The sequence below is a fragment of the Podarcis tiliguerta genome (genome assembly GCF_965153285.1).
Source record: "Podarcis tiliguerta genome assembly, chromosome: 8".
Classification (NCBI taxonomy): Eukaryota; Metazoa; Chordata; class Lepidosauria; order Squamata; family Lacertidae; genus Podarcis; species Podarcis tiliguerta.
Genome location: NC_139541.1, coordinates 57447233 through 57472653, shown reverse-complemented (window position 1 = coordinate 57472653; position 25421 = coordinate 57447233). Strand labels below are relative to the sequence as shown.

General features: G+C 44.2%; 1 protein-coding gene across 11 annotated transcripts in view; it reads left to right on the top strand.

The window, feature by feature from the left end:
* The window catches only part of CSMD2 (CUB and Sushi multiple domains 2), a 481761-nt gene that overhangs the window by 367109 nt on the left and 89231 nt on the right, over positions 1 to 25421 (top strand). For all 11 annotated transcript variants that reach the window (XM_083453238.1, XM_083453235.1, XM_083453239.1 and 8 more), the window contains 7 exons: positions 1892 to 2018; positions 5674 to 5876; positions 8401 to 8592; positions 10632 to 10770; positions 14259 to 14446; positions 24122 to 24316; positions 25184 to 25300. In XM_083453238.1, coding sequence (XP_083309364.1) covers positions 1892 to 2018; positions 5674 to 5876; positions 8401 to 8592; positions 10632 to 10770; positions 14259 to 14446; positions 24122 to 24316; positions 25184 to 25300 — 1161 coding nt within the window. The remainder of the gene's footprint in view (positions 1 to 1891; positions 2019 to 5673; positions 5877 to 8400; positions 8593 to 10631; positions 10771 to 14258; positions 14447 to 24121; positions 24317 to 25183; positions 25301 to 25421) is intronic.

The following is a 25421-nucleotide window of genomic DNA, read 5'->3' as shown; positions in this document are numbered from 1 at the left end:
AAGCAGAGCCAATTAATTTTAGCTTTGTCCCTGTTCTCCTCCCTACTGAGTTCTGCGAGGTCTGCAGCTGGGATTAAGGAGCAGGGGGGAGTTGATCAGTAGAACCATCTCCTGTATTGGTTGTAAGTAGGAAGGCAGGCAAGTAAAGTTTGTATGGCAACACCCCTTTATGAACCAGTCTCAACTGAATTCAGAACAAGGATAGCCAGTGATGTTTTAGACTACAGTTCTCAGAATCCCTGACCATTGGAGTTGTACTTCAAAACATCTGAAGTACACCAAGCTGATCTGCCCCTCATTTAGAACAATGACTTGCCCACTACAAAACAGTTCTACAGATGACCTGTCCTGAGTGTCAGGGTCTCTGAGATTCACATGTTTTTGCTTGGTTATCAGAGTAGGGCCTCCTGATAGCACCTTCTTCTGCTGAACTCGTGGAGCCTGAACTGCAGAGCAACATTTCCAAGTCTGGATTTGAGTGCCGCTCTGACGCTCAGTCTGAAATCAGCTCTGAATGAGCCAAGTGCAATAGGAGCTGCGCACCAGCTCTAATAGTGGGAACCAATCAATGGAAGGGCTGTTCCAGAAGATTTACTCACTTGTGCTTCATCCAGTTCAGTTTTAAATGCTGGCAGTAGTTTTAATTGCTGCTGTTTCCATTCCAGGTTTCGCACCAGCCATTTTCCAATAACCTTCAGGTTAACTAGCCAATCAATAGGAGCGGGGCTGTTTGTCTCCTTGAGTATACAATGAGGATATAAATCAAGCCTTCCACTTGTTGCAATATCTTGTTTTAATAGTTTGGCTACATCTGTCCACATAAGAAAATCTGTCCTTTTAGTTTCCAGCCACACAGGAGAGCATTTAGTGTCCATTTATTTGTGTACATGTTGATTAGCAGTATGATAATCATTGCTGAATTTGAATGAAATTTACTTCTTCTTCTGTTTAGAGGACACTAGCTTGTTCGTTGGACATATCTTCAGGGCTGGGGGTTGTTTCTTCATAGAATCATAGAACTGTAGCTTTGGAAGGAACCACGAGGGTCATCTAGTCTAACCCCCTTTGGAAGGTTTCCATTGTGAGCCACAGAGGGCCACTTTTTGCATAAACTTTCTCAAGTGATTTTTTGTATCGGTGAGCAGATTAAAAATTGAACAAAAGTGCAGCTTCAGTCTCTATCCACCATGGTATCTGACATGCAAGTGGTGGTAGCACTCTGGGGTGAACATCTTCACAGCCTCAACTGGCTCAGTCCTTCCTCCCCTTGGGACAAGTGCTGCAATCACCTTGTGCTTCAGATTTGTCTACCTGGTTCAATGGAAGACAAAGATAATTCATAGTTTGAAAGGGTGTTTTTTTAATAAAACAAAACAAAACAAAACAGATAATTAAATAAGGGTTACATAGAAATCTGCCTTCTGCCATCAGACCACTGCCCTGTCTAGTTCAGTACAGTGGACAATGACTAGCAGTAGCTGATGAGGGTTTCAAGCAGAATCTGTCCCAGCACTAATTGGGGACACTCAGGACTGAATATCTGAACTTTTAGATGCAAAGCATGTGCTCTGCCACTAAGCTGCAGCCCTTCTCTTTAGAAGGTTGTCCTCGCTCCAAATGAAGTGGAGGCAGAGGACGGTGGCCCCCCCTGAATATGGGGGGCTCAGCCCTCTACCCACAAATGTTGAGGGGGTGAAGCCCCTTTTCCCCTATAATTGGTGCCCCTGATCTCTATTATCACCTCCCTTGTATTTTTGTCTATGTACTGTATGCAGTTACTATGATCCCTTGCCTCTTGAACTCAAAGGGTTATGTGGGGGGGGGGGGAGTTGCCAAAGACTACTAAGCAAATGCAGAGCAGCAATGGAACCCCAGTGTTGCTATTTTTCAGCGGAGTGTGGGGGCAGTATCAAAGATGAGCCTTCGGGAAGGATCCTGTCTCCAGGCTACCCAACGCCCTATGACCACAACCTCAACTGTATCTGGACTATTGAAGCAGAAGCTGGTTGCACAATAGGGTGAGTTTATGGAAGAAAAACACTTCTTTGCACCAAATTCTGCTCCCATAAAAGGCACTGATGACCACCAACTTGGGTGGCTTTAAAAGAGGATTAGAAGTATACATGGGGGAGAAGGAGACAATCAGTGGCTACCAGCCACAATGGCTGTGTTCTAACTACTCTGTTGGAGGTGCCATGCCTCCCAATACCAGTTGCTGGGGTTTATAAGCAGGGAGAGAATGGTGCTACATTCAGGTCCTGCTTGTAGGCTTCCCATGGGCATCTGGTTGGCCACTGTGAGATTAGGATGCTGGACTAGATGGATCTTTAGCCTGATTCAGCAACATGGCTTTTATTAATTATAGAGCTGGAATAGACTAGATTCACACTTCTCTAAAACGGGCTCACGATGTGAGATGGGGCAACCCACTCAACTCCCCTTCCCGTGTCCCCTGGTGATCTAAATCACATCATGCTATATGCAGGGAACAGGTGCCCCTGTGTAGACCTGTTTGTGCTCTGCAATTAAACATAAATAAATAGATGAAAAAGCCTGTGCCAAAATAACCCAAAATCTCTGGCAAGAGTAGCTGGGTTGTGCAATGTGTGTGAATTATGCAAATTGACCATATTTGCATGATTTCTCTTACTTTGCATAATTTATTTTGCAATGTTTACTATTTTGCATAGACAGAAGGTTAAAAAATAGGACCTCAAGCTTCATAATCAGTAAATTAATCAACTATTTTGTTTCTTAAAAATCTAGTTGATTAATCAGTGGCGGGTGGGCTAGCTTTAATCATAGAGGGAGAGAGTTAATGCCATACCTATTGATTCTTTTGAGGTTACAGTAGTTTCATCTTTGTGCCTGTTGCTGTAATAGAGACCGGGAAAAGAAAAGAAAAAGGTACCAGATTCCCAACCCTGCAAAAAAAAAAAAACAAAAAAAAAAACTGGTTGTCATGGTGGGTGGCATGCAATTAAGTTTTATTCAGAGAGGACCCACTGAAATTAATAGACCTAAGTCATGTTCATTAATTTCAGTAGATCTACTCTGAAAAGAGTCCTTCCATCCAGGCACCAATCAGTTTTATATATTCTGCAGAGTTTATAGCAAGGATTACTTCTGGAAAGATCTATGTTCCCAACTGCAGTGTCTGCAGCCCAGAGGCTGAACTTACTCTAAATTGTGATTCTGGCCTAGGTGGTACTGTAAGGTTACCAGATTTTTTTCAATGAACCCGGGGACACTTTTCAACTTCAATGGATTTTGTATGGGGATTGATTTGTAAATCTGGAAACTGTCACTGGGAAACAGGGACGTCTGGTAACCTTACGCTACTGGTAAAAGGAAGTCTTTGAGTGCACCAAACAGGAATTCAAAATACCAAACAGAGGTTTGAGCAAAGAATGCTAAATCCTTCCTTGTCTGCCCTCCCATAATTTCCTCTGCAGTTTCACCCTTTCCACTCAACTTTTTCCCAGTCTACACTTACTTCTAATATTAGAACCTAGCTGGTGGGGGCAGGGTATGTGTGTCATGACACTAAACTAGGGTGCCACAGTGGAAGGGCCCATAGAGCCCAAACCATCACAGGCGCCTTTCCCTGGACTCGAGGAACTGAGGGCCTCTCACATCACTTTGCTAGACCAACAGCACCCAGAGTGCACCAGATGTGGGGGCATGTGGAGAAGTGCTTGTTTTCAGGCCAGAGGGATGGCCCTTTTAGAGTTTACAGTCCTCCAACATAAGGGGTGGAACTGGAGGCAGAAGTTCAAAAGACTTCACATCCAGCCCTCCACAAGTGTAGTTACCCTATTGGGAGCTCTCCATGGTGCTGCTTTGCCATGAGGTCCCTCCTTGGGACCAGAAAAGGGAAGGAGCAGGGAGGGCTTCAGCAAAAGGGCAGCAGGGCTTTCAAATGGGGTTAAGCAGCTCTGTGCACCCTTTTGGTGATGTAAACCATCAGCCCCCTGTCTATGCTGAAAAAAAAATTCCTTGATCCCAATATACTACTATAACATTGCTATTAGCCAAAATCACTGTTAGTATTTTACACCTACGTTAATCAAAGCAATCAGCCTATCATTTTCAGTCCCTGGATCTCTTGCCTTGCCCATAGATATGTGTGCATGAGGAGGGTCCATCTGAATCAGAGTGCTTAGAATGAACCATGACAGGACGGTTGATATATGTCAAAGGAGGCCCCGTGTGCAAATCATGGCTGGCAGATTCTCCTATTGTGGCATCGCGAAAGTAGGTCTTCTCTGTAGTGACACTGACCCCTTAGAACGTCTCTTCCCTATGCAAACCAGAAGGTGCTCACTGTGGCAGGCTTTAAACAGCTACTGAAAACTTACTTATTTTGTCAGGCTTTCCCTAGGACTTGGTTTTCTGAACTCACTGCTCAATATCTTTGCTGATTCGATTTTCATATTGCATTTGGATAGTAGGTATTTACTTTTTGCTTGGGATTTTATGGTCATAATTTTTGTGAGCCTCTTAGAGATTTTGCTAGGGAACCTGTGGGATGGAGAAGTTGTTGGACTACAGTTCTCATCATCCCATACCATCCGTGATACTGGCTGGGGCTGATGGAGTCCAACAACATCTGGAGGGCTGCAGGTTCTCCATCCCTGTATTAAATGGGACAAGTGTGTATGAGAAAGAGAGAATAGATACATACTGAGGGATAAACAGATTCAGTCACTGTGAGCGAGCTGTGAGTCCCCTGTAAGTTCCCTCAGCGGGAGGAAGGATGGGGTTCTTGTCTTTTAAGACGTTTCAGAGCAGTGCCAAACAATAGTTAAGCAATAGTTAAGTGATGGGACCTTCTTCAAAGCCTCACATCTTCCCTCACTGCTTTTCCTCAACGTTTTATTGCATCTCAAGTACAAACGTTGGCGAAAATACAGATTTAACAAGCATATTCAATAAAAAGTCAGAGAGGTTTGGGCCGCCTGAAAAAGCAGTCAATTAATAACCATGCAGTTGTCTGACATATATAATGCATTGCCACAGTACCCATTATCTCGAAGATGGAATTAAAATATTGAAAGCGCCGTAGCGCTGCGGCCGCCGCTTAACAGGGTGGAAAAGAACGCCAATAATAAAGAAAACAGAAGTGGTTGTTAAACTTGGCTTGAAGTGCGCAGAGACATTTGGAAAAGGCAACTCCTTTTCTCCCTGTTCTTTTCTGCTTTCTGTAATGAGCTTATCTTGAATTGAATCTTTTTGTGACTGTCCAGTTATCCCTCTCTCTTCGTAGCAAATACCCAATTTCCTGTCACCGTGAACTGTGCTCCTCTCCGTGTTCCTTTTAACCAGCAATCTCATATTATTTTTCCACCCTACTGACTTGTTTAATGCCGATTCCTTCCCCACAACCCAGGAATCCTGAGGACAACTGTGCAGTGAAGGGAGTGGGAGGAGATATGTAACAAAGTTTTTGGGACATTCTGATCAGGCTAGAGTTGACCACTGTGAGAGCAGAATACTGGACTGAATGGTCCAATGGCCTGACTCAGCAGACTTTTCCTATCTCCTTAGAGTTCCCAGGGCTCTCTGGGGGGAGCCAAGGTAGTTACAGTTTTGAAACTTACAACAAGTCTATAGTGCAGATATAGCCTTATTGTATCTGTTCTCTCCTCTACCTCTCACCTTGCATGGCAGCCTCCATTTCATGGTTTTCCACACAGAGGAGTTCCATGATGTTCTGAAGATCTGGGACGGGCCTGTGGAGAAAGGGATTCTCCTGAAGGAAGTCAGCGGTTCCACTCTGCCCAGTGACGTCCACAGCACCTTCAACTCTGTGGTCCTCCAGTTCAACACAGACTTTTTCACCAGCAAGCAGGGCTTTGCCATTCAGTTTTCAGGTAGGTCTGATAAACAGTACTAATCATTTGAGAGGAGGGCAAGAATCAGATGGAAATGCCTTTTCTCATCCTTTTCTCACCTGGGCTTTAGACCAGGTGCAGAATCTTGAGCACTAGCAGCCCTTCTTGAATTGGTACCATGCTCTACACTCCTTCCTCATAATCCCTTTGTCAATGCACACTAATGAATGGACCTTGGACCCATCAGAGCATCAGGAATGCCCTGAGGAGTGCCCCCCCCGCAAAAAACCCATGAACACAAAGAATCAAACATCAGCATTGAAAGACACTGGTCCTTTAACTGCCCATGTGCACCTCTTGAGCAGCATGGCAAGATAGGGGATGTTGCCCTAGTTGCCTCAGCAAAGGGAATGTGTTCCCTTCTTCCCATCCATCCATTTGAAGTGAGGTCAACACAAGGGCCTCAGTTGCCCTCAGTCATGTCACCAGGAAGCTAAATCTGGATATACTGTGCTGTGATGTTATTTGCAAACAGGTATGAAAAAATAAGAAACCTCTAAGATAGTGGAGAACATTTCATGACCTTTGAAAGCTCATTTTCACAATGAAAATTCCACCCTGAGACAGTGTGTTACAAACCAAGCAAGCAGAAACACATTTGCACAGGAGAGGACTCTGAGAAGTTTATTTGGTGCACACCCAAGGGTGCATGGATCCCCAGCTATGCCTCTTGGGCCCCAGGATCAGCCAAAGTGTGTCATAAATGCTTTCTAAACCCTCAGCACTTTTCCTCCACATTGCAGCAAATCATCAGCAGTCTTGTATTAGGCGTTGAATGATCTTATTTGAGTAACCCCTGAGAAGCACCTGGGGACCCTCAGTGTTCCCCCAAACAAAGCCATTGCTTTGTTTTATTTTTAATAAGCATAGTTTGGAGTCCCTCTTTTCAAGGGGCTGCTTGCTGCTTTCAGCACCCCCTCCAATTAAGAGGTATTCTGTCTGTTTTTAAAGCCTTGGGCACTGGAAAGAACAAGAGTGAGTTTTCACTTAACATAACATCAGATTTCCCAAGTTCCTTCCATAAAAAGGTCAGGCTCATGACTACCTCTGAAAGCTGGCGGCAAAATTCCTCTCCATCACTTAGTAGGAGCATCTTTTTGCAGTACAGTTTATTTGAGAGCATATGGTTGACATAAGACTGTAACAAAATGCCATGTAGGATTAGCAGATGCCCAGGCTTATTAAGTAAACATGAATGAGTGCAAATGTACATCAGGCTGAACTCCACGGAGCACACTTGAACTTGTCATCCCCTGCAGCTTTTTCCCAGCTGCAGAGGCAGATGTCATCTGTGAAACGAGTGATATTGTGTGCTTGAGCATGCGTCCCTGTGCAAGCTCACACGCACACGTGCACACCAGAGTTTGACGTGAGGATGTGCAGAGTCACCAAAGCCTGCTGTCAGTGCCAGGCTTTATGCCCTACACTGAAACAGTGACAGCACATCTAAGCATGTGCAGAGTGTACTTCATTGCCACTGAGAAACCAAAAACAGAACATCTAGGCTGGGAGGAAGGGCTGTCTGCACACAGGCAAGAAGTTTCAGGCAGTGTTGTGGAATGGGAACACCAAAGGGGACCATGTAGCATAGATGGCCTGGCACTGTTGTTGTCCTCAACCAGCAGGAGGCAAACTTCTGCAGAACTTCTGAAGTGTAGGAATGCTGATGTAGCCTAGTGGCTAACTATGGTGACAAAAGGAGCCAGTGTGGTGGAGAGGTTAGAGTGTTGGACTAGGAGTGTGGACATCTTGCACCACATGTTTCTTCCATTGAGCAGGATGCAGGAAAACCTTGCATCCTCATCCTTCCAAGTCTGGAAAGTGGCCAGCAATATAAATACCCCCAGATTGGCTAAGACTGGTATGCACTCTAGGAACTTCCCTAGAATGACAAGTGACACGTTCAGTGTCTGAGATGTTCTGTTCAACAATGTCAGGCTATGGGTGGAGGTAGCTGAAATGAGAGTCATGTTCTCCAGCTCAGGATCCCCCAAATCTGGACTAGACTGGAAACAGAACCAGGGAAAGCTGTGGCTACTGGAAGCCCCTGCTCTGTTGACTAGGCAAGAATAGAAGCCTGTATCCCTGGTATATGCTGGTCCTGGCCAATCCAGAGGATTAATACTGCCTGACAATCACATGTGCTCTTATTTTGATGGCCCTTCTCCCTTTGCTGCCTGCAGGGAGCCTTGAGCACCTCCAGTCCACAGTACCTGACTTGGCCTTTCTAGGCTTAAGCCATGGGTGGGGAACCTTTTTCAGATCAAGGGCTGCATGCTAGTGTTGGATGGGGCCCGAAGCAAAAGAGAACAGGGCAACAAATGTGAATTTTGCCCTTGAACAGTAGCCTTTTTTCTACACACACTTGCACACACCTCTCTATCCTCCCTCCAGCCAAGAGGTTCTCGACCCATGGTTTGAACCGTGGAATCATTGAGAACTGGTTAATATATGAGAAACACTGTTGCCTTAGTTCACTCACTTTTCCCCTTCTTGTTTTCAGTATCCACTGCCACCTCCTGCAATGACCCAGGTGTCCCACAGAACGGAAGCCGCAGTGGCGACAGCAAGGAAGCAGGAGACTCCATCATTTTCCAGTGTGATCCTGGTTACGCCCTGCAGGGGGACGCCAAGATCAGCTGCGTGCAAATTGAGAACAGGTTTTTCTGGCAACCTGACCCCCCAACCTGCATAGGTAGAGGCTTCAACTTGGCTCCCTCTAAAGTTGACAGCAGCTAGAGACAGTCTCAGTAGAACCAGCAGGAAAAGGAAGTGCTTAGCCCAGCTTGGATCACTTCATGAGAACTTAGTGTGGAGCAGGGCTGGAGCTGCAAGTGAAGTGATCTTTCAATTTAGTGTAGTAGTAGTAGTAATAATAAATGAATACATAAATTATTATTATTGGACATTGTAGCAGATTATTGTGTGAAATAGAATATTCTTAATCCTACCTGTAGAATATATTGTGGTTTAAACAAATATAATCTGAATCTTGAAATACAGTTCATGGGGGGGGGGGATAATCTATATTTATATTTAATTTTGTAATACAGTTTGTATGATTTTTATTTATATTTAAAAAAAAGAAGTTTCACAGAGATCTTTCTCCTTTGAGCTGGCAAGTCAAATGAGTTGGGAGGAAGAGGACCCGGTAACTCTGGCAGTGATGAAGCTGCAATTCCCTCTCATCTTCCAGGATTTTGTGTTGCAAAGAGAAGATTGTAGTTGGTGGAAGGGGAGCATTTTCAGTGATTGGAGGGAGTAAATATTGTGGGGAGGGGGAAGAAGAGCACAAGGGCTTTTGTCAACTGCCAGCTACTATTATTTTCTTCACCAGAATGGCCCAGTATGATGCTGTGTTGTGAGGTGGCATCATTCTGGGGCATTCTCCAGAAAACAAAATTCACTGACTTTTGAAACAGTGAAAGAGCGGAGAGCAGTGTTACCCCTCTTTTTTTCACCAAACCTGCCTCCCCGTCCCCAGCCAAAAGTTAAATGCATGCACACACAGGTCCACGCTGTATTAAAATTGTCATGCCAAGTACACCGAAGCAATAAATGTTCAATTAATGGCCTAATTAAATGTTAGCTGTCTGTGTCATCCTCTTGTACTTAATTTGTATTTATAAAATATAATCCCAAGCAAGGGAAATTAATTAATACCCTTTCATTCTAAAACTAATTTAAAAAGAAGGTCAGGAGTTTTCTGTTTCTTTTCTTTCTTTCTCTGTTTTCACTGGAGGGCAGCTTATGGGTTTCATTCCTTTGTGAGTGACTAACTTGATAATTTGATACCCAACCCAACCAATCATAGCCAGATAAACCACTGCTTTGGAAAGTTTTGGAAAGGTGAAAATATACATTATTTTGGCAAACGTGTGCCATAAAGCATGGAAATGCCTTATGGCTGGGTTCAAGACCCTGGACCCTCCAGATGTCATCATGGGAGTTGGCGTCTGTCAACATCTGCTAGGCCCATCTCTGCCTTATAAGGAAAAGAACTGTAAGCAGGGAGAAGGGCCACATAACCATTCCTATGAAAATCCCTCTTGCCGAGACCATCTCACCCCACAAAACCCCAACTATGCTCTGCTTTTTTTCTGTGTTTTGAGCCTGGCTGGTTGGAAATTATTTCAAGTAATCCAGAGGAGCATGTTGTTGGAGGGGAAAATGTCATTAGCAGCAAACCTCGGAAGATATAGGGGTTGTAGAGGAGGAAGCCACTCCTAAAGTTGCTAGGTAATACTCAGGTCCTTAAAAAGGTAAAGGTAAAGGACCCCTGACAGTTAAGTCCAGTCGCGAACGACTCTGGGGTTGCGGCGCAAATCTCGCTTTACAGGCTGCAGGAGCTGGTGTTTTTCCACAGACAGTTTTTCCGGGTCATGTGGCCAGCATGACTAAGCCGCTTCTGGCGAAACCAGAGCAGCGCATGGAAGCACCGATTACCTTCCCGCCTATTTATCTACTTGCACTTTTGGCGTGCTTTCGAACTGCTAGGTTGACAGGAGCTGAGACTGAGCAACAGGAGCTCACCCCATCGCGGGGATTCGAACTGCCGACCTCCTGATCAGCAAGCCCGAGAGGCTCAGTGGTTTAGACCACAGGGCCACCCGCATCCCTACTCAGGTCCTTAGACTGCTCCTAAGTTTTTCCAGTACCTGAAACAGATGCCTTGCATGTGTGCATGAGAAAGAGGCTCTGAAAGATAAGCCTCGTGTATGCCTTCTCTTATAGCTCCCTGTGGTGGGATCCTGACTGGGCCTTCAGGAGTGATCTTGTCACCAAACTACCCAGAGCCTTACCCCCCAGGAAAGGAGTGTGACTGGAAGCTGACTGTCTCTCCCGATTATGTCATTGCCTTGGTATTTCACACGTAAGTTCTCCAAGTTTCTCTTTCTTACCAGGTAAAGATGGGAGTGGGGTGCCTTCTTCAGTTTGCTGGTATGCTTTGAAATTCACGCTTCACCAAACTGCGTGATGCAGCAGCTCTCTTGTGTATATGAGGAGAAAGCACTCACAAAATCTTAATATTAGAAGAAAACAATTTACAAAAATGCATTACAGGAGAGGGAAATGGTTTGCAAATATGCAGACACTTGGCAAAACTAAGTACAAAAAATCCACATATATTAGGAGAAATACACGTGGAAATAAGAATTTCATGTGAAGTTGTTTTTTTTTAAAAAAATGCAAACATATTTGAAAAATTGGGGGGGAATGGAAAAAGATTAAAAAATCATTTGGAAAAATGAAAAAAAGGAGCACCCCCCTTTGTGTTAATCACCATGTATTTTCTCTTTTCTCCTGGAGGCAGAGTTTTAGGACTCTGAAGTGCCTGGGGCATCACCAGTGCTTTAATGATCTTACATGATTCTGTATTCAATTTCCAGACTTGGTTCCGACCATAGTGCAAGTTCAGTTTGACATATTTTTTCAGTGTGCATATTTCCTTTTCTTTTTCAGGTGTGCATGAGTGCATATGCAGATTGAGGAACACATCAGATGTAAAGGAATCTTGATGTGATCATGTGCTCACATCAGGAATCTGTTTTGTGTGGTGGTTTTAATCTATGTGCTCTTACCTGTGTAGGGAGGGAAAGACACAGGTTGAAAACTGCGCATGAACCAATTCCAAAATAAATTTTGAAAGGAATGACTTCCATAACACACTTCACATTTATTGCAAAAGGGGAAGGGGGTGTCATTAACATCAGCAGTCCTCCTTACAACAATTGGACATCTGCATTTCTGCATTGGCCCCTTAGCTAAAAGTATGATATTCTCTGTCACTGACTTCTCCCCACTTAGATAGATGCATTTTTTTCTGTTACTATCTTTTGCAAATTTGAGCAAGGAGGGAAATTGGAATGAAGCTTGGGGTTGTTCCTACTTTCTTGTAGATAGAACATTGAAATAAATCAAAGATGGGTGTCCTCTGCAACACCCACACTGAAAACTGAACGCCTTTGATCATATAAGATGCTTTTTAGACACCATCCAAAATGGCTGCAGGCATTTGCCGAAACTTCAGCTGTTAGAATACCTCCTTACTGACAATGCTCTGAGATCAGAAAAAGAGCTTTTGTAACATTGGTCAGATTTTAATTCTGCTTTTGGCAGGGTGAAGATTTTGTCAACAATGATAAATCTTTTTGGGTGGGAACATTCCTCATTGTCACGGTGCAGATTTTTGTCAACAGTGATAAATCTTTCTGGGCAGAAACATTTCCCAGCCTAACTTTTGAGTTCAGTTTCAGCTGCTGCAAACTTGGGAATGGTGGTGGGAAATAACCAAAGGGTTGTGAAAGTTGTTACACAGATATGCTTTGCTTTTTCTTGGAGTATTTGTTAACCAGCGTGGAGTGTGTTACCAGCGTGATAAACACATTAGCCCAAGTTGAAACCCCAGCTTGTATTATCCCTATTTGTTAAGGCCCTAAAGATGCTGTTTTGCTCCCCGTCTCTCCTCACCACCTCATTTGCTGAAGGGAGAACAATGGGATGGGAGGCACAGTGTAGATCCTGCTTTTCAGTAGTAGCACTTTACAGATCCACCAGGAAGCTTTTTCTGCTGCCTTTTTGCTGGCAAGTGACAACTCATATTTTTCCTACAAGTATTCTGAACCAGTGGATAATACATTTCATATATTTCATAGATATATGAAATTGGAAATATATATGTATATATGTGTGTATGTATGTGTGTGTGTATGTGTGTGTAATTGTTTATTAAATCAGTATCCTGTCGTTCTGCCAAATGAATCTCATGGAAGCATGCTTTGTATTTTTCCTCCATGCTGCTTTTACTGTGTATCAGTATAGTGTTGTTTTAATGTGAGAGCCCTTTCCATGTAAGTGGCCACATGAAGGGCCAACACTATAATGAAGCAGGGGATGAAGGGCTTTGCCACTGACCTCATCTCCAACCTTCCATGTCGCCTTCACTTTGGTGCATTGGGGGACGAAAGTCTGAAAGGTGAGGTGGCTCTACCTAGGGAGTCTCCACGGCATGATTTGGAGCCTTGCACAAATCAGAGTTCCATATTGTGTGGAGGAGCCTTTGCAAGGACATCTGCCTCCCCTTTAAACTTTTGCCAAACACATGGAGCTCAAAGGAGCAGGGCAGGGCAGTTGCATGATATTGGGGTGTGGTTCAGGAGGCACAATCCTATTCCTCTTCTCCATGGTATGCCTCCACATAGAGGGCCGATGACTGTAGACTCCATCTCAGTTCCAGCAGATCTTCAGGCCCTTTCTGAAGCTGGTGTTTACATTCTGAGGCTGCATTTTTAAAAATCAAAACATTCTATTTGATGGGCAATTCCCCCCTCCCCATCTTGTGTTGTAAATCTTAGCATGACCGTAATAGCACCTCCTACCGGCTACCGTTCCATTCCGCAGGCTCTGAGAAACCTTCACAACCATTCACTTTTAAGCTATGCCAGCACATCTCACCGGGTTCCATTGGCACAATGAGTTTGTATTTCTGGAGCTTCTGCATTGGAAGACCTTCCACATTAATGCAGTTCCCCTTTTTCTATCTTGAGTCACGCTCCCAATTTCAAAGAGCTATTTTATCCTACTTCCAATTTCTCTGTTTAAAAAAAAGTTAAGTTACCTCTTGTATGACGCAAACTCTTATGTGACCCATGGGGTTTCTCTATACACTCAAGAATCCAAGTAAAAGCTATTTCAGACTTGGTAGTTAATTGCCATGGTGATGTTTCAGTCATTGGTATATTTGGATTTGATGCTATTTTGAGCAAAACTGAAATTAAGTTTCAATTTTTAGTTGCTGTTGTTTTCTTCTCCCCTATTTTGAGCTTGAATTTTTATTATGATGTTTATTTTATGGCTGCTGGCTGAAAATGATAAAGGTTTGCTGTGCTAAAACCTGTCATTATTTTCTGTTTTGCATGGTGGGTAAAGGGGCCAAATGCAGCCCCTTCTCTTTGCTTCTCAGGACTCTGAGCTACACCCTGTCCTGGCCCTGCTTTGTGCCCTCCATGAGTACTTTGCCTGGCTGGAATGTGACGCTGGACTTTGATTGTCCCATTTCCTTGCCTGAATAAATGATGGAGAGATATATGGGGTGGGGGTGGGTTGTGTAGAATTCTCTGGCTTCTGCATGACTGAAATCTAGCCTTCTGTACAAAGGTAAGTATCACATGCAACCCCCCGCAGAAGGTTGCGCTCAGACAAAAATATTTCCCAACTCTGTTTTAGTTTATCACTTAATTCTAGTGTCATTTTAATAGAGGGGCAACTAACTGAAAAATATACTTGGTGGCAGTGGTGGAAATGGTAATAAATCTAACACTGATGGGTATGTGTTTTCCCCCCTCTTACTTTCTTCATCAGATTCAATTTGGAACCAGGATACGATTTTTTGCACATCTATGATGGTCCCAGCTCGCTTAGCCCTCTTATTGGCAGTTTCTACGACACTCAGCTACCAGAGAGGATTGAGAGCAGCAGCAATAACCTCTTCCTGGCCTTCCGGAGTGACGCCTCCGTCAGCAACATGGGATTTGTAATCTATTACACAGGTGTGTGTCAAATTCTAGGAGATAGTTACGTTGTTATTATCTCTACCATTTTTTTATCCTGCCCTATCTTTTGCTACCAGTCCCTAGTCGCATTTAATTCAGCAGACATCTATGTTATATTACCATTGTGGCAGCAAAGGCTTGTCATGAGCATCGCATGGGGGGGGGCAGGGGGTTAGAGAGACAGGCGTGTGGGAGAGAGTAAAAGAAGAATGGGAGCTTGCGTCATGGTTGAGAGAAGCAACAGAAAGCAGTGGGGCATAGGAAGCTGAGCTAATCCATTGGTCCAGCCAGCTCAGTTTTGTCTATACTGTTTGGCAGTGGCTGCCCAGGGTTTCAGGCAAGCCTGTCTTCCCGACACTACATGGAAATGACATGGAATGAGCTTCTAGTCTCAGGTAAAGGCAGTGTGGTGCACATTTAGAAGGAAAGCCATCAGAATTTCAAAACCAGGAATGATTGCAGCTCCATGAGCAGTTTTTGTTTTAAAGGAAATATTAAACACTGCTGATTTCCATGTATAAACCTGCCGCCATTTAGCTGAGAATCACACCGTCTAACATTTTCAAAGGGGACAAGGGAGCAATTTATTTTTTTAAACAAAAGCATAATCTCCTAAGTGGATGCCTGGTGAGGAACATCTGCAGAGGGAACGAAGTGGGATTGTACAGGTGTAATATATTCCATCTTCTTTCCCCTTCCATTTCTTCTCTGCATTTGACTAATCCCATCCCGCATTTGCAACCCTTCAAAGAGCAGAGCGTGCCCTTTGCAACTTCCTCTCAGCTTTCAGCCTCCAGAGTACTTGGAGAGCACTGGGGGGTTAACCAGGTGCACCTCTCTGTGTATTGCAGCAGGATTAAAGATTTATTCACGTGGGTAGTTAGTTCTCTCTGGAAGGAAAGGGTGGGGGTGGGGGTAACCTCTCTTGACTTAATGCCGAATGCAGGGATGTCATTCTTAAAAAGGAATTTGGATGCTCTGCCCTGTCTCTCTCTCCCCTTCAACTCTGGCTTGTTCAAAGGGAAAAATTAACATGAAACTTTGCTCCAGAGTCAGACCTCTCTGTGGTGAAGTTAGTTCCATTTGAGAATTAATGCGGTGCGGCTGTTGAGAGAATGAACTGTAATCTTGGGAGTCCTGATTTCAAGTCTCACCTGAGCCCCATCACTCTCTCTAATAGCGAAATGAGTTGTTGCATGCTGACAAGACTGAAAACCAAGAAGGAATTTAAGAAGACCCCAGTTGCATTAGAGACTGCTCCATTAGGACAAATGGGGCATTGTCCAACCAAGCTCAGACAGTCCCCAGGGCTGCCCCAGGATGTATTGCCTCTTGAGGACGGTGTTTCGCTTCCAGAGAATCTGTAGCTCTTTCTTACTCCCAAAATTAGTTATGCTTCTCAGGTTTCACCGGGGCAGAAAGGATGACTGTTAAACTCACTGGACTTAAGCCAGTTTAAATATGCCCTGTGTGTTTCTGTATCAAACTCCACCCAGCAGAAGTCTCATTATTCACGCCATAACTTACTCTAGGGTGAAAGAGAGTGACCCCTGTCTCCCCACCCCACTGTCCCATCTATGCCACCTGTTGCCAATTCTCTTTTAACGCGCTGTCAGCCTCTCTTTCACTTCTTGAACATGAGCCTTATGTGAGTTTGGGGGCTGTTCATCTCAGGATAAACTAATCTGTCAGCAAGCCCCAGGTTAGTAAGCCATGTTTTTAAAATACACTGCCTGCCCCCTCCCCATCTCCAGACCTAGCAATAACATTTTTTTTTTGGGGGGGGGTTAAAAAAATAAAAAAGCTCAATTATCAGTTATTTACATCCAGCCAATTAAACCTGTTTAGCTGTTGCTCCTTTTAGGCATTCACTTAGCACTAGTTTTTGAAAAAGGCACCCAAAATGATTACAAGGTTGAAGCTCCTTCAAAATGAGAACAAGTGTGTGGCCATTAGTGCTGATGCTAGGAGTGCTGGTGATGTCCTGACCCAGGATGTTGGTCTTCGTAAAGCTGATGGTGAGGCTGAACTCCCTGCGTGCTTGTGCAAAATGGTTTATGAGTCTCTGTAGAGCAGCGGCTCTCAACCTGTGGGTCCCCAGATGTTGTTGGACTACAACTCCCATCATCCCTGAGCTCTGGCCTTGCTAGTTAGGGGTGATGGGAGTTGTAGTTCAACAACATCTGGGGACCCACAAGTTGAGAAAGGCTGCTGTAGAGCTTCCTCTGTCCAGGCTGACCACGGCAATCTCTCCCACCAACAAAGGCAACCCATAGCACACGTACCATATGCCAATCAGGTAGAGATTATAACTCATAACTGCTGGCTCTCGCATTGTTTCTGCCGCTTTTGCAGCACTGAAGTAACCTCTCCCAGGCACAAACCTGGGTGGTGTGTATGGAAGTCCTGGGCTGCCCAGCCAACAAGATCCTCCTCTTCTTGGCCTCACTGATGTGGTCCAAAAGAAAGGAAAGCAATACAATTAGCACCAGCTTGGCTGCAGGAGTTGCTGGAAGGAGGCACACAAGATTCCAGTCACTTTAGGGACTCAACTCTGGATTTTTGGATGTAATGGAGCGATGTCACTTCATTCCATCCAGTGAGGGGAAATTAAAGACTGCAGGAGCTAAAATTGAGGGTTGTGAGAGGCAGAGCCATAGCTCAGTGGTAGAGCATCTGCTTGCATGTGGCGGCTCCCAAGTTCAATCCTCAGCATCCCCAAGTAGGGATGGGAAATGTTTTGAACTGAAATCCAGGAGAACTGCTGCCCCTGATTGTAGATGAAAATGATAGCAAAGGTGACGGGAAGAGTCAGAGGCCAAACAAAACAAAAAGTCCACTAGGAATGGAGAATATTTAAAGAACCATGGTATAAAGGGTAATCGCCTGCAGACCTAGACTGAGCCTTGTAGTATATACAGTGGTACCTCGGGTTACATACGCTTCAGGTTACATATGCTTCAGGTTACAGACTCCGTTAACTCAGAAATATTGCTTCAGATTAAGAACTTTGCTTCAGGATGAGAACAGAAATTGTGCTCCAGCGGTGCGGCGGCAGTAGGAGGCCCCATTAGCTAAAGTGGTGCTTCAGGATAAGAACAGTTTCAGGTTAAGTACGGACCTCCGGAACGAATTAAGTACTTAACCCAAGGTACCACTGTAAAGGTAATTGACAATTTACATAGAAATATGATAAAAAATAGAAGAAATAAGTAAGTATGCTGTAAAAGTGTATTTAACAGATAACATCCAATGAAAATGTTTGGAAGTCTTTTTTAAAACCTCAACTACTTTTTCTTCTTCTTTATTTTCATTTATTTATCTATGTATTTATTTATTTTTTCATAAATTGTAGTGTCATGCGTATTGTGAGGTATACAAAGTATCTTTGCTTCAGTTGCCATCATTTGCTTTTTTGTTACAAACAAAAGCAGAGAGTGTTGTATAAATGTTGTATAAATGTATATTTTTAAAAAATGATAAAGATTGAATAAAAGGAAAAAAGAAAATGAGAGGATGGACCAATGACCTGACTCAGAATAAGGCAGCTTCCATTGTTCCTAAGATATGAGGGGGTTTGCTGTTCTTTTTTGTGATTCTTTTTAATGTGTAATTCATATATACATAGTACTTAGATAAGTTTTTTATCACAAAATGCTCAATTAAACATGTATTTTATCTCAGTGTGCACATTTCCCAACATATTATAAACACTTTTGAGCCACAAACTGTATCTCAGCATTCAGAGAAGTGCAAAATCCTGAAGGATAATTACTGTCTGATTTGCGTATTGGTCCAGGAGTTTGCAAATTAGGTCAGTTTGCTTCAAAGTGCAGATCAATTGACATTCTCCTCCATCTCCAAGCTCAAGAAGGAATGAAAGTGAAGAGAGAAGACATCTCCATGAAAAAGCTTGGGGGGGGGAAGGACAGTTGGTCAAGGAATATCCCCCTCCCCACCTCTTTTTCCAGCAACAAAGCACAACATTGTGCAGTATGGTTTCATTTCATTTTTTTCTCAAAGGGAGAGCAGAGGCAGAGATCAAGAGGAAGACCTAAGATGCCTGACAGCTGAGTGGGAGGCAGAGTGTCAAGCGGTAGCTGCTTCAGCTCCTTACATGAAAGGCACCACGGCTCTTCAGAATAACAAGTGGGGAGGGGGGGAGCGAGAAATAGAGGCACTGAATGGTGGCAGGAAGCCTGTAGGGGTGAGAGTTTCTTTAGCGTGGAGAAAGGGCCTGATAATAATATCCCTTAGAAGTCAACACTTCAGACAAGAAAGGCAACATTTTTATTTTTACTTTGTGGCTTGGGGCTGGAGTTGTCTGCAGGGAGGCTTTCGCTGCCTATCGTCATCAAGGCAATCTCTCTCTCTCTCTCTCTTGCTCTCTCTCACTCTCTGTCAGAGGAGGCTGCTCCATTGGGGCAAATGGGGTGCTATCCCACCAGCTACAGTCTTCCCTCAGCTATTCTCCACTCGCCACCTTTTTTCTTACTGTGGCAATTAGAGACCTGCTGCTAGTCTTGCACCAAAGAGTTGCCCCATTGTATCAGGAAACATTAGGGACGTGGGTGGTGCTGTGGTCTAAACCACAGAACCTAGGGCTTGCTGATCAGAAGGTCAGAGGTTCGAATCCTCGTGATGGGGTGAGCTCCCGTTGCTCGGTCCCAGCTCCTGCCAACCTAGCAGTTCGAAAGCACGTCAAAGTGCAAGTAGATAAATAGGTACCGTTCCGGCGGGAAGGTAAACTGCGTTTCTGTGCGCTGCTCTGGTTCGCCAGTAGTGGCTTAGTCATGCTGGCCACATGATCCGGAAGCTGTATGCTGGCTCCCTTGGACAATAAAGCAAGATGAGCGCTGCAACCCCAGAGTCATCTGCAACTGGACCTAACGGCCAGGGGTCCCGTTACCTTTATCAAGAAACATTCTGTCCTCAAGGTACCAGGATCCGCCTTACTCCTTATCTTGTTACCACATACCAAAGTGTATGCACAATACAGAAGAGGCCCATGTGCTGCATGAAGGTGCTCAGAGAGTCCTTTGCTTGCTTGCTTAATTAATATGCAATTGACCAGAGTCCTTATATGGAATCATAGTAGGGTGTTATCCCAAACGATTGGAAGGCACTCCATGCATATGTATAGGGGAAAGTATATTAGGAATCCCCCTTCATTGGGAGGGTGCTAAGTCCTTTTGGATGTTAATCCACTGAGCCTGTCTGTGTGGCCAGCAAAGACAATACACGTTCCTTTGTTCTTCTTATGCAACAGCATGGTATTTTCCTTTCAGCCTGTTAAATTGCAACATTTGTTGTTGTTGTTGTTTAGTCATTTAGTCGTGTCCGACTCTTCGTGACCCCATGACCAGAGCACGCCAGGCACTTCTGTTTTCCACTGCTTCCCACAGTTTGGTCAAACTCATGCTGGTAGCTTTGAGAATACTGTCCAACCATCTCATCCTCTGTCATCCCCTTCTCCTTGGGCCCACCATCTTTCCCAACATCAGGGTCTTTTCCAGGGAGTCTTCTCTTCTCATGAGGTGGCCAAAGTATTGGAGCCTCAGCTTCAGGATCCATCCTTCCAGTGAACACTCAGGGCTGATTTCCTTAAGAATGGATAGGTTTGATCTTCTTGCAGTCCATGGGACTCTCAAGAGTCTCCTCCAGCACCATAATTCAAAAGCATCAATTCTTCGGCAATCAGACTTCTTTATGGTCCAGCTCTCACTTCCATACATCACTACTGGGAAAACCATAGCTTTAACTATATGGACCTTTGTTGGCAAGGTGATGTCTCTGCTTTTTTTCCAAAGGATGGCTCTAGCTGTCAGCTTCCTCCTCCTCCTCCTTGTCAGTGTTTCCTCTAGTAGAACTCAGCAGGGATGTGGATGGCGACAAAACAAGACTTAGTTGTTTTTGCCGCTCATTGGCTCTCTGGCTCCACCTTCTGCTGGACTCCCTGCCTTCTGCCCTTCCAGTCCCAAGGAGATGGAGCTGCTCCTGGTCACAGGCTTTATCCGAGCGATGCCTTTCTCATTCATGTCATACAGCAGCTCCACCTGATGCCATCATCATGGCTTGGGTGCTGAACCCTGTCTCAGTGAATAAACAGGAAGCTGTGCTTCTTCAGATATCTTGGCCCCAAACCATATAGGACTTAATAGGCCCAAACCATCCTGAATTGTAGCCTAAAGCAGTTTAGAAACCTGTGAAGCCTTTGAATGGTGGTATGAGATGTTCTGATTTGCCACAATATTCTGGCAAGCTTTGTAGCTCAGTGGCTATGTTCTACCTCCAGAGGCAGGATGCTTCTGAATACTTGTTGCTGGAAATCATGCATGTGAAAAGCTGCTTGCAGACATCCCATATGGATCTGGTCAGCTGCTGTGAAAATAGGATACTGGACTAGATGCGTCTTTTGGTTGATGCCATGGGGCTCTCTTATCTTCTTTAGTTCATGAGTTCATGATGGCTGGGAGTTTGTTAAGAGGGAGATAGTAAAAGCACAACTTCAGGCAATACCAATGAGACGGAAACATGGAAGGTGCCTAAAGAAGCCAGGGTGGCTATCTAAAGAACTTTTAACTGAGTTAAGATTAAAAAAGGATGTGTACAAAAAATGGAAAAGGGGGGAAACCACCAAAGAGGAATTCAAACAAATAGCCAGCACGTGTAGACACAAAGTCAGAAAAGCTAAAGCACAGAATGAACTCAGGCTTGCTAGAGAGGTTAAAAGCAACAAAAAAGGCTTCTATGGGTATGTTCGTAGCAAAAGGAAGAACAAAGAAACAGTGGGGTCACTCAGAGGAGAAGATGGTGAAATGCAAACAGGGGACACAGAAAGGGCTGAACTCCTCAATGCCTTCTTTGCCTCAGTCTTCTCCGATAAAGAAAACAATGCCCGACCTGAAGAATTTGGAGGAAATGATTCAGCAGAGGAAACACAGCCCAGAATAACTAAGGAGATAGTACAAGAATACTTGGCTAGTTTAGATGTATTCAAGTCTCCAGGGCCAGATGAACTGCATCCAAGAGTATTAAAAGAACTGGCAGATGTGATCTCAGAACCACTGGCAGTCATCTTTGAGAATTCCTGGAGAACAGGCGAAGTCCCGGCAGACTGGAGGAGGGCAAATGTTGTCCCTATTTTCAAAAAGGGGAAAAGAGAGGACCCAAATAATTACCGCCCAGTCAGTCTAACATCAATACCAGGGAAGATTCTGGAGCAGATCATTAAGCAAACAATCTGTGAGCACCTAGAAAGGAATGCTGTGATCACCAATAGTCAGCATGGATTTCTGAAAAATAAGTCATGTCAGACTAACCTGATCTCATTTTTTGACAGAATTACAAGCCTGGTAGATGAAGGGAACGCAGTGGATGTAGTCTACCTTGATTTCAGCAAGGCATTTGACAAGGTGCCCCATGATATTCTTGTAAAGAAGCTGGTAAAATGCGGTCTTGACTATGCTACCACTCAGTGGATTTGTAACTGGCTGACTGACCGGACCCAAAGGGTGCTCATCAATGGTTCCTCTTCATCCTGGAGAAGAGTGACTAGTGGGGTGCCACAGGGTTCTGTCTTGGGCCCGGTCTTATTCAACATCTTTATCAACGACTTGGATGATGGACTCAAGGGCATCCTGATCAAATTTGCAGATGACACCAAACTGGGAGGGGTGGCTAACACCCCAGAGGACAGGATCACACTTCAAAACGACCTTGACAGATTAGAGAACTGGGCCAAAACAAACAAGATGAATTTTAACAGGGAGAAATGTAAAGTATTGCACTTGGGCAAAAAAAATGAGAGGCACAAATACAAGATGGGTGACACCTGGCTTGAGAGCAGTACATGTGAAAAGGATCTAGGAGTCTTGGTTGACCACAAACTTAACATGAGCCAACAGTGTGACGCGGCAGCTAAAAAAGCCAATGCAATTCTGGGCTGCATCAATAGGAGTATAGCATCTAGATCAAGGGAAGTAATAGTGCCACTGTATTCTGCTCTGGTCAGACCTCACCTGGAGTACTGTGTCCAGTTCTGGGCACCACAGTTCAAGAAGGACACTGACAAACTAGAACGTGTACAGAGGAGGGCAACCAAAATGGTCAAAGGCCTGGAAACAATGCCTTATGAGGATCGGCTAAGGGAGCTGGGCATGTTTAGCCTGGAGAAGAGGAGGTTAAGGGGTGATATGATAGCCATGTTCAAATATATAAAAGGATGTCACATAGAGGAGGGAGAAAGGTTGTTTTCTGCTGCTCCAGAGAAGCGGACACGGAGCAATGGATACAAACTACAAGAAAGAAGATTCCACCTAAACATTAGGAAGAACTTCCTGACAGTAAGAGCTGTTCGACAGTGGAATTTGCTGCCAAGGAGTGTGGTGGAGTCTCCTTCTTTGGAGGTCTTTAAGCAGAGGCTTGACAACCATATGTCAGGAGTGCTCTGATGGTGTTTCCTGCTTGGCAGGGGGTTGGACTCGATGACCCTTGTGGTCTCTTCCAACTCTATGATTCTATGATTCTATTCTAAGAGATAGACTCCTATTTGAAACCCTGAAAAGCCACTGCCAGCCAGTGTTGTCAATACTAAACTGGATGGATTGTCTGACTTGGCACAAGGCAGTTCCCTACATTCCTGAGCCATCTGATATATCCGGGTTCTCACTTTCTTGTCTAATGCCAGTGGTTGCTACTCAGATCCAGAGCACCTTGCATGCAACAGGTTCAATGAATATGCATGGATCTCTTCACATCCACCTTGGAACAGGTGGTTGCTGCCAGCCTGTGAGGGCTGAGCTCAACAAATTTAGAAGGTCAAATGGTTTTAAGGAAACACTGCCTTAGAGGTTTCCTATTTGGGGAATATGGTTTCTGTTTGTAGTTATTGGAAACTCAGTTGAGGCTGTAAGTAAGTAGAATGAGCTTAGCTAAGGCAGCAGAAGCAAGTGGCAAGTAAGATGAGGTGACAATACAGTACCCAACTTTTACACCTAATGAGGACATAAGATCTTAGCTCTTTTGAAGGAGAATAGGTGAGGTATGGGGGGGAAGTGGTGGAGTTTTTGTGTGTGTGTTTTTAAAGAACCATGACAATCTAATTTCAGGGCACATTTTCTTATTGTTCCAGGGCCACGCTGTTCACAATTAAAATAAAATACAATAAAAAGCCCTTGGCTTTTAATGAGCAATTTTCAAAAGACAAAAGCTATGGATTAATCAAAGCCCCTAATTATATTTCATGCATACGAAAATCAGGAGGAGATGAGGGGAGAATAGAGAAAAGGAGCACACTTTTTCTGGATTTATTTTCCCCCCTGAATTATTTATATATAAATTGAGACATATTTCAATCCTATGGATGTCTCTTCAGATGGAAAGCCTGATGGAATTCCATAGGGCATGTTTCTCATTAAGTGTGTATAGCAGTGTGTATTGCCTGCATAAGCCTGGTGGAATAGAAAAAGTTTTCAACAGGGATTCAAAGGCTGAAGCCTGCTGAATCCCTGTTCCATAGGTAGTCAATAGGTGCTCCAGAATATGATTTCCATAAACCATCCTGCATTATTTCCTGAGAGGATCCTTTGGCACTTTGTTTTATTCAGAAAGACAAAGCAGGGGTAGTCGCTAGCAGTAAACAGGTAACATCCTGGCAATTTATTGTTTCAGAAAACCCCAGAGAATCTTGCTTCGATCCTGGTTCGATTAAGAATGGCACCCGGGCTGGTAGCGAGTTGAAACTTGGATCCACGATCACCTACTACTGTGGCAGTGGCTACGTGATTGATGGGGTGTCTACCTTGACCTGCATTATGGGAGGAGATGGAAAGCCTGTGTGGAACAAACCAAGACCTACTTGTACAGGTGAGCAGGGTAGAGTGGAAGTGGACTTCTTTCTGTTTAGTTAGTTATCACCTTCTGCACATGTGTCTCAAGGCAACGTGCTATAAAAACAGCTTGAAAACGGGTTTAGATAGCTGGTATATTTTAAATAAAACAATAGATACAAAATAGACACTTATGGCAGAGACCCATTCATGCAGTTGGGAAGGGCTGTCAGAACAAAAAACGTACTTGTTAGTTTCCAAAAAGTGCAAATACTGGGTGCCTGTTGTATCTCTACAGGAGTGCAGTTTCACAGAGTGGGCAGCCATGCTGTGAAAGCCCTGCTCCAAGTTACTGTGGTACGGGCTTCTGATATCTTTGAAACTTGCAGGAGGAGCTCTCGCACAGACCTACTAGATATATAAGGAATAATTATATATAAGGAAAAATTCTCCCAAGCTGCCCAAGGCAGCTTCAAATTGCATCATGTGAGCATTGCTGTTGCACAGGTACAGATGGTTATGCATCCAAAATCATAGCAGAGCAGTTCAAGCAGTTACCACCCATGCGTACCCCACTCCACTTCTCAACAACCCACATAGTTCAAGATGCTGCTTACAACAGCTTTTGAGATCAAACAGACCCTACATCATGGTGATATACCTTCCAGTTGATGGCACAGAGTTTGTAATGAAATATGTATCAGGCACAAGTTCTGCTTAGGGTGGATTCCTCTATTTCCTCAATGAGGTTCCTACAGGGTTCCTACTGCTTGCTGGGCATTGTATTAAAAGAATGCATTGTCTGACATTTTTAAAAACAAAGGGAGGAGGAAAGAGAAAAGCATGTGCTGCAGGACAGACAGACAAATTGATTGTTGCTGTTGTTGTTTTTCGCCCATTCCAGCACCATGTGGCGGTCAGTACACAGGATCAGATGGTGTTGTCCTGTCTCCAAACTATCCTCAGAACTACACCAGTGGACAAGTGTGCCTGTATTTCATCGTTGTGCCCAAAGACTATGGTATATTTTTGGTGTTCACAAGCCCTGATGGTTAGATTGCTCACGTTGTTACAGTTCCGCCCAGCAGATGACATCTTTGTTTCCTGAGACAGGAAATAAAAGTGCCACTTGATGGGAGAAG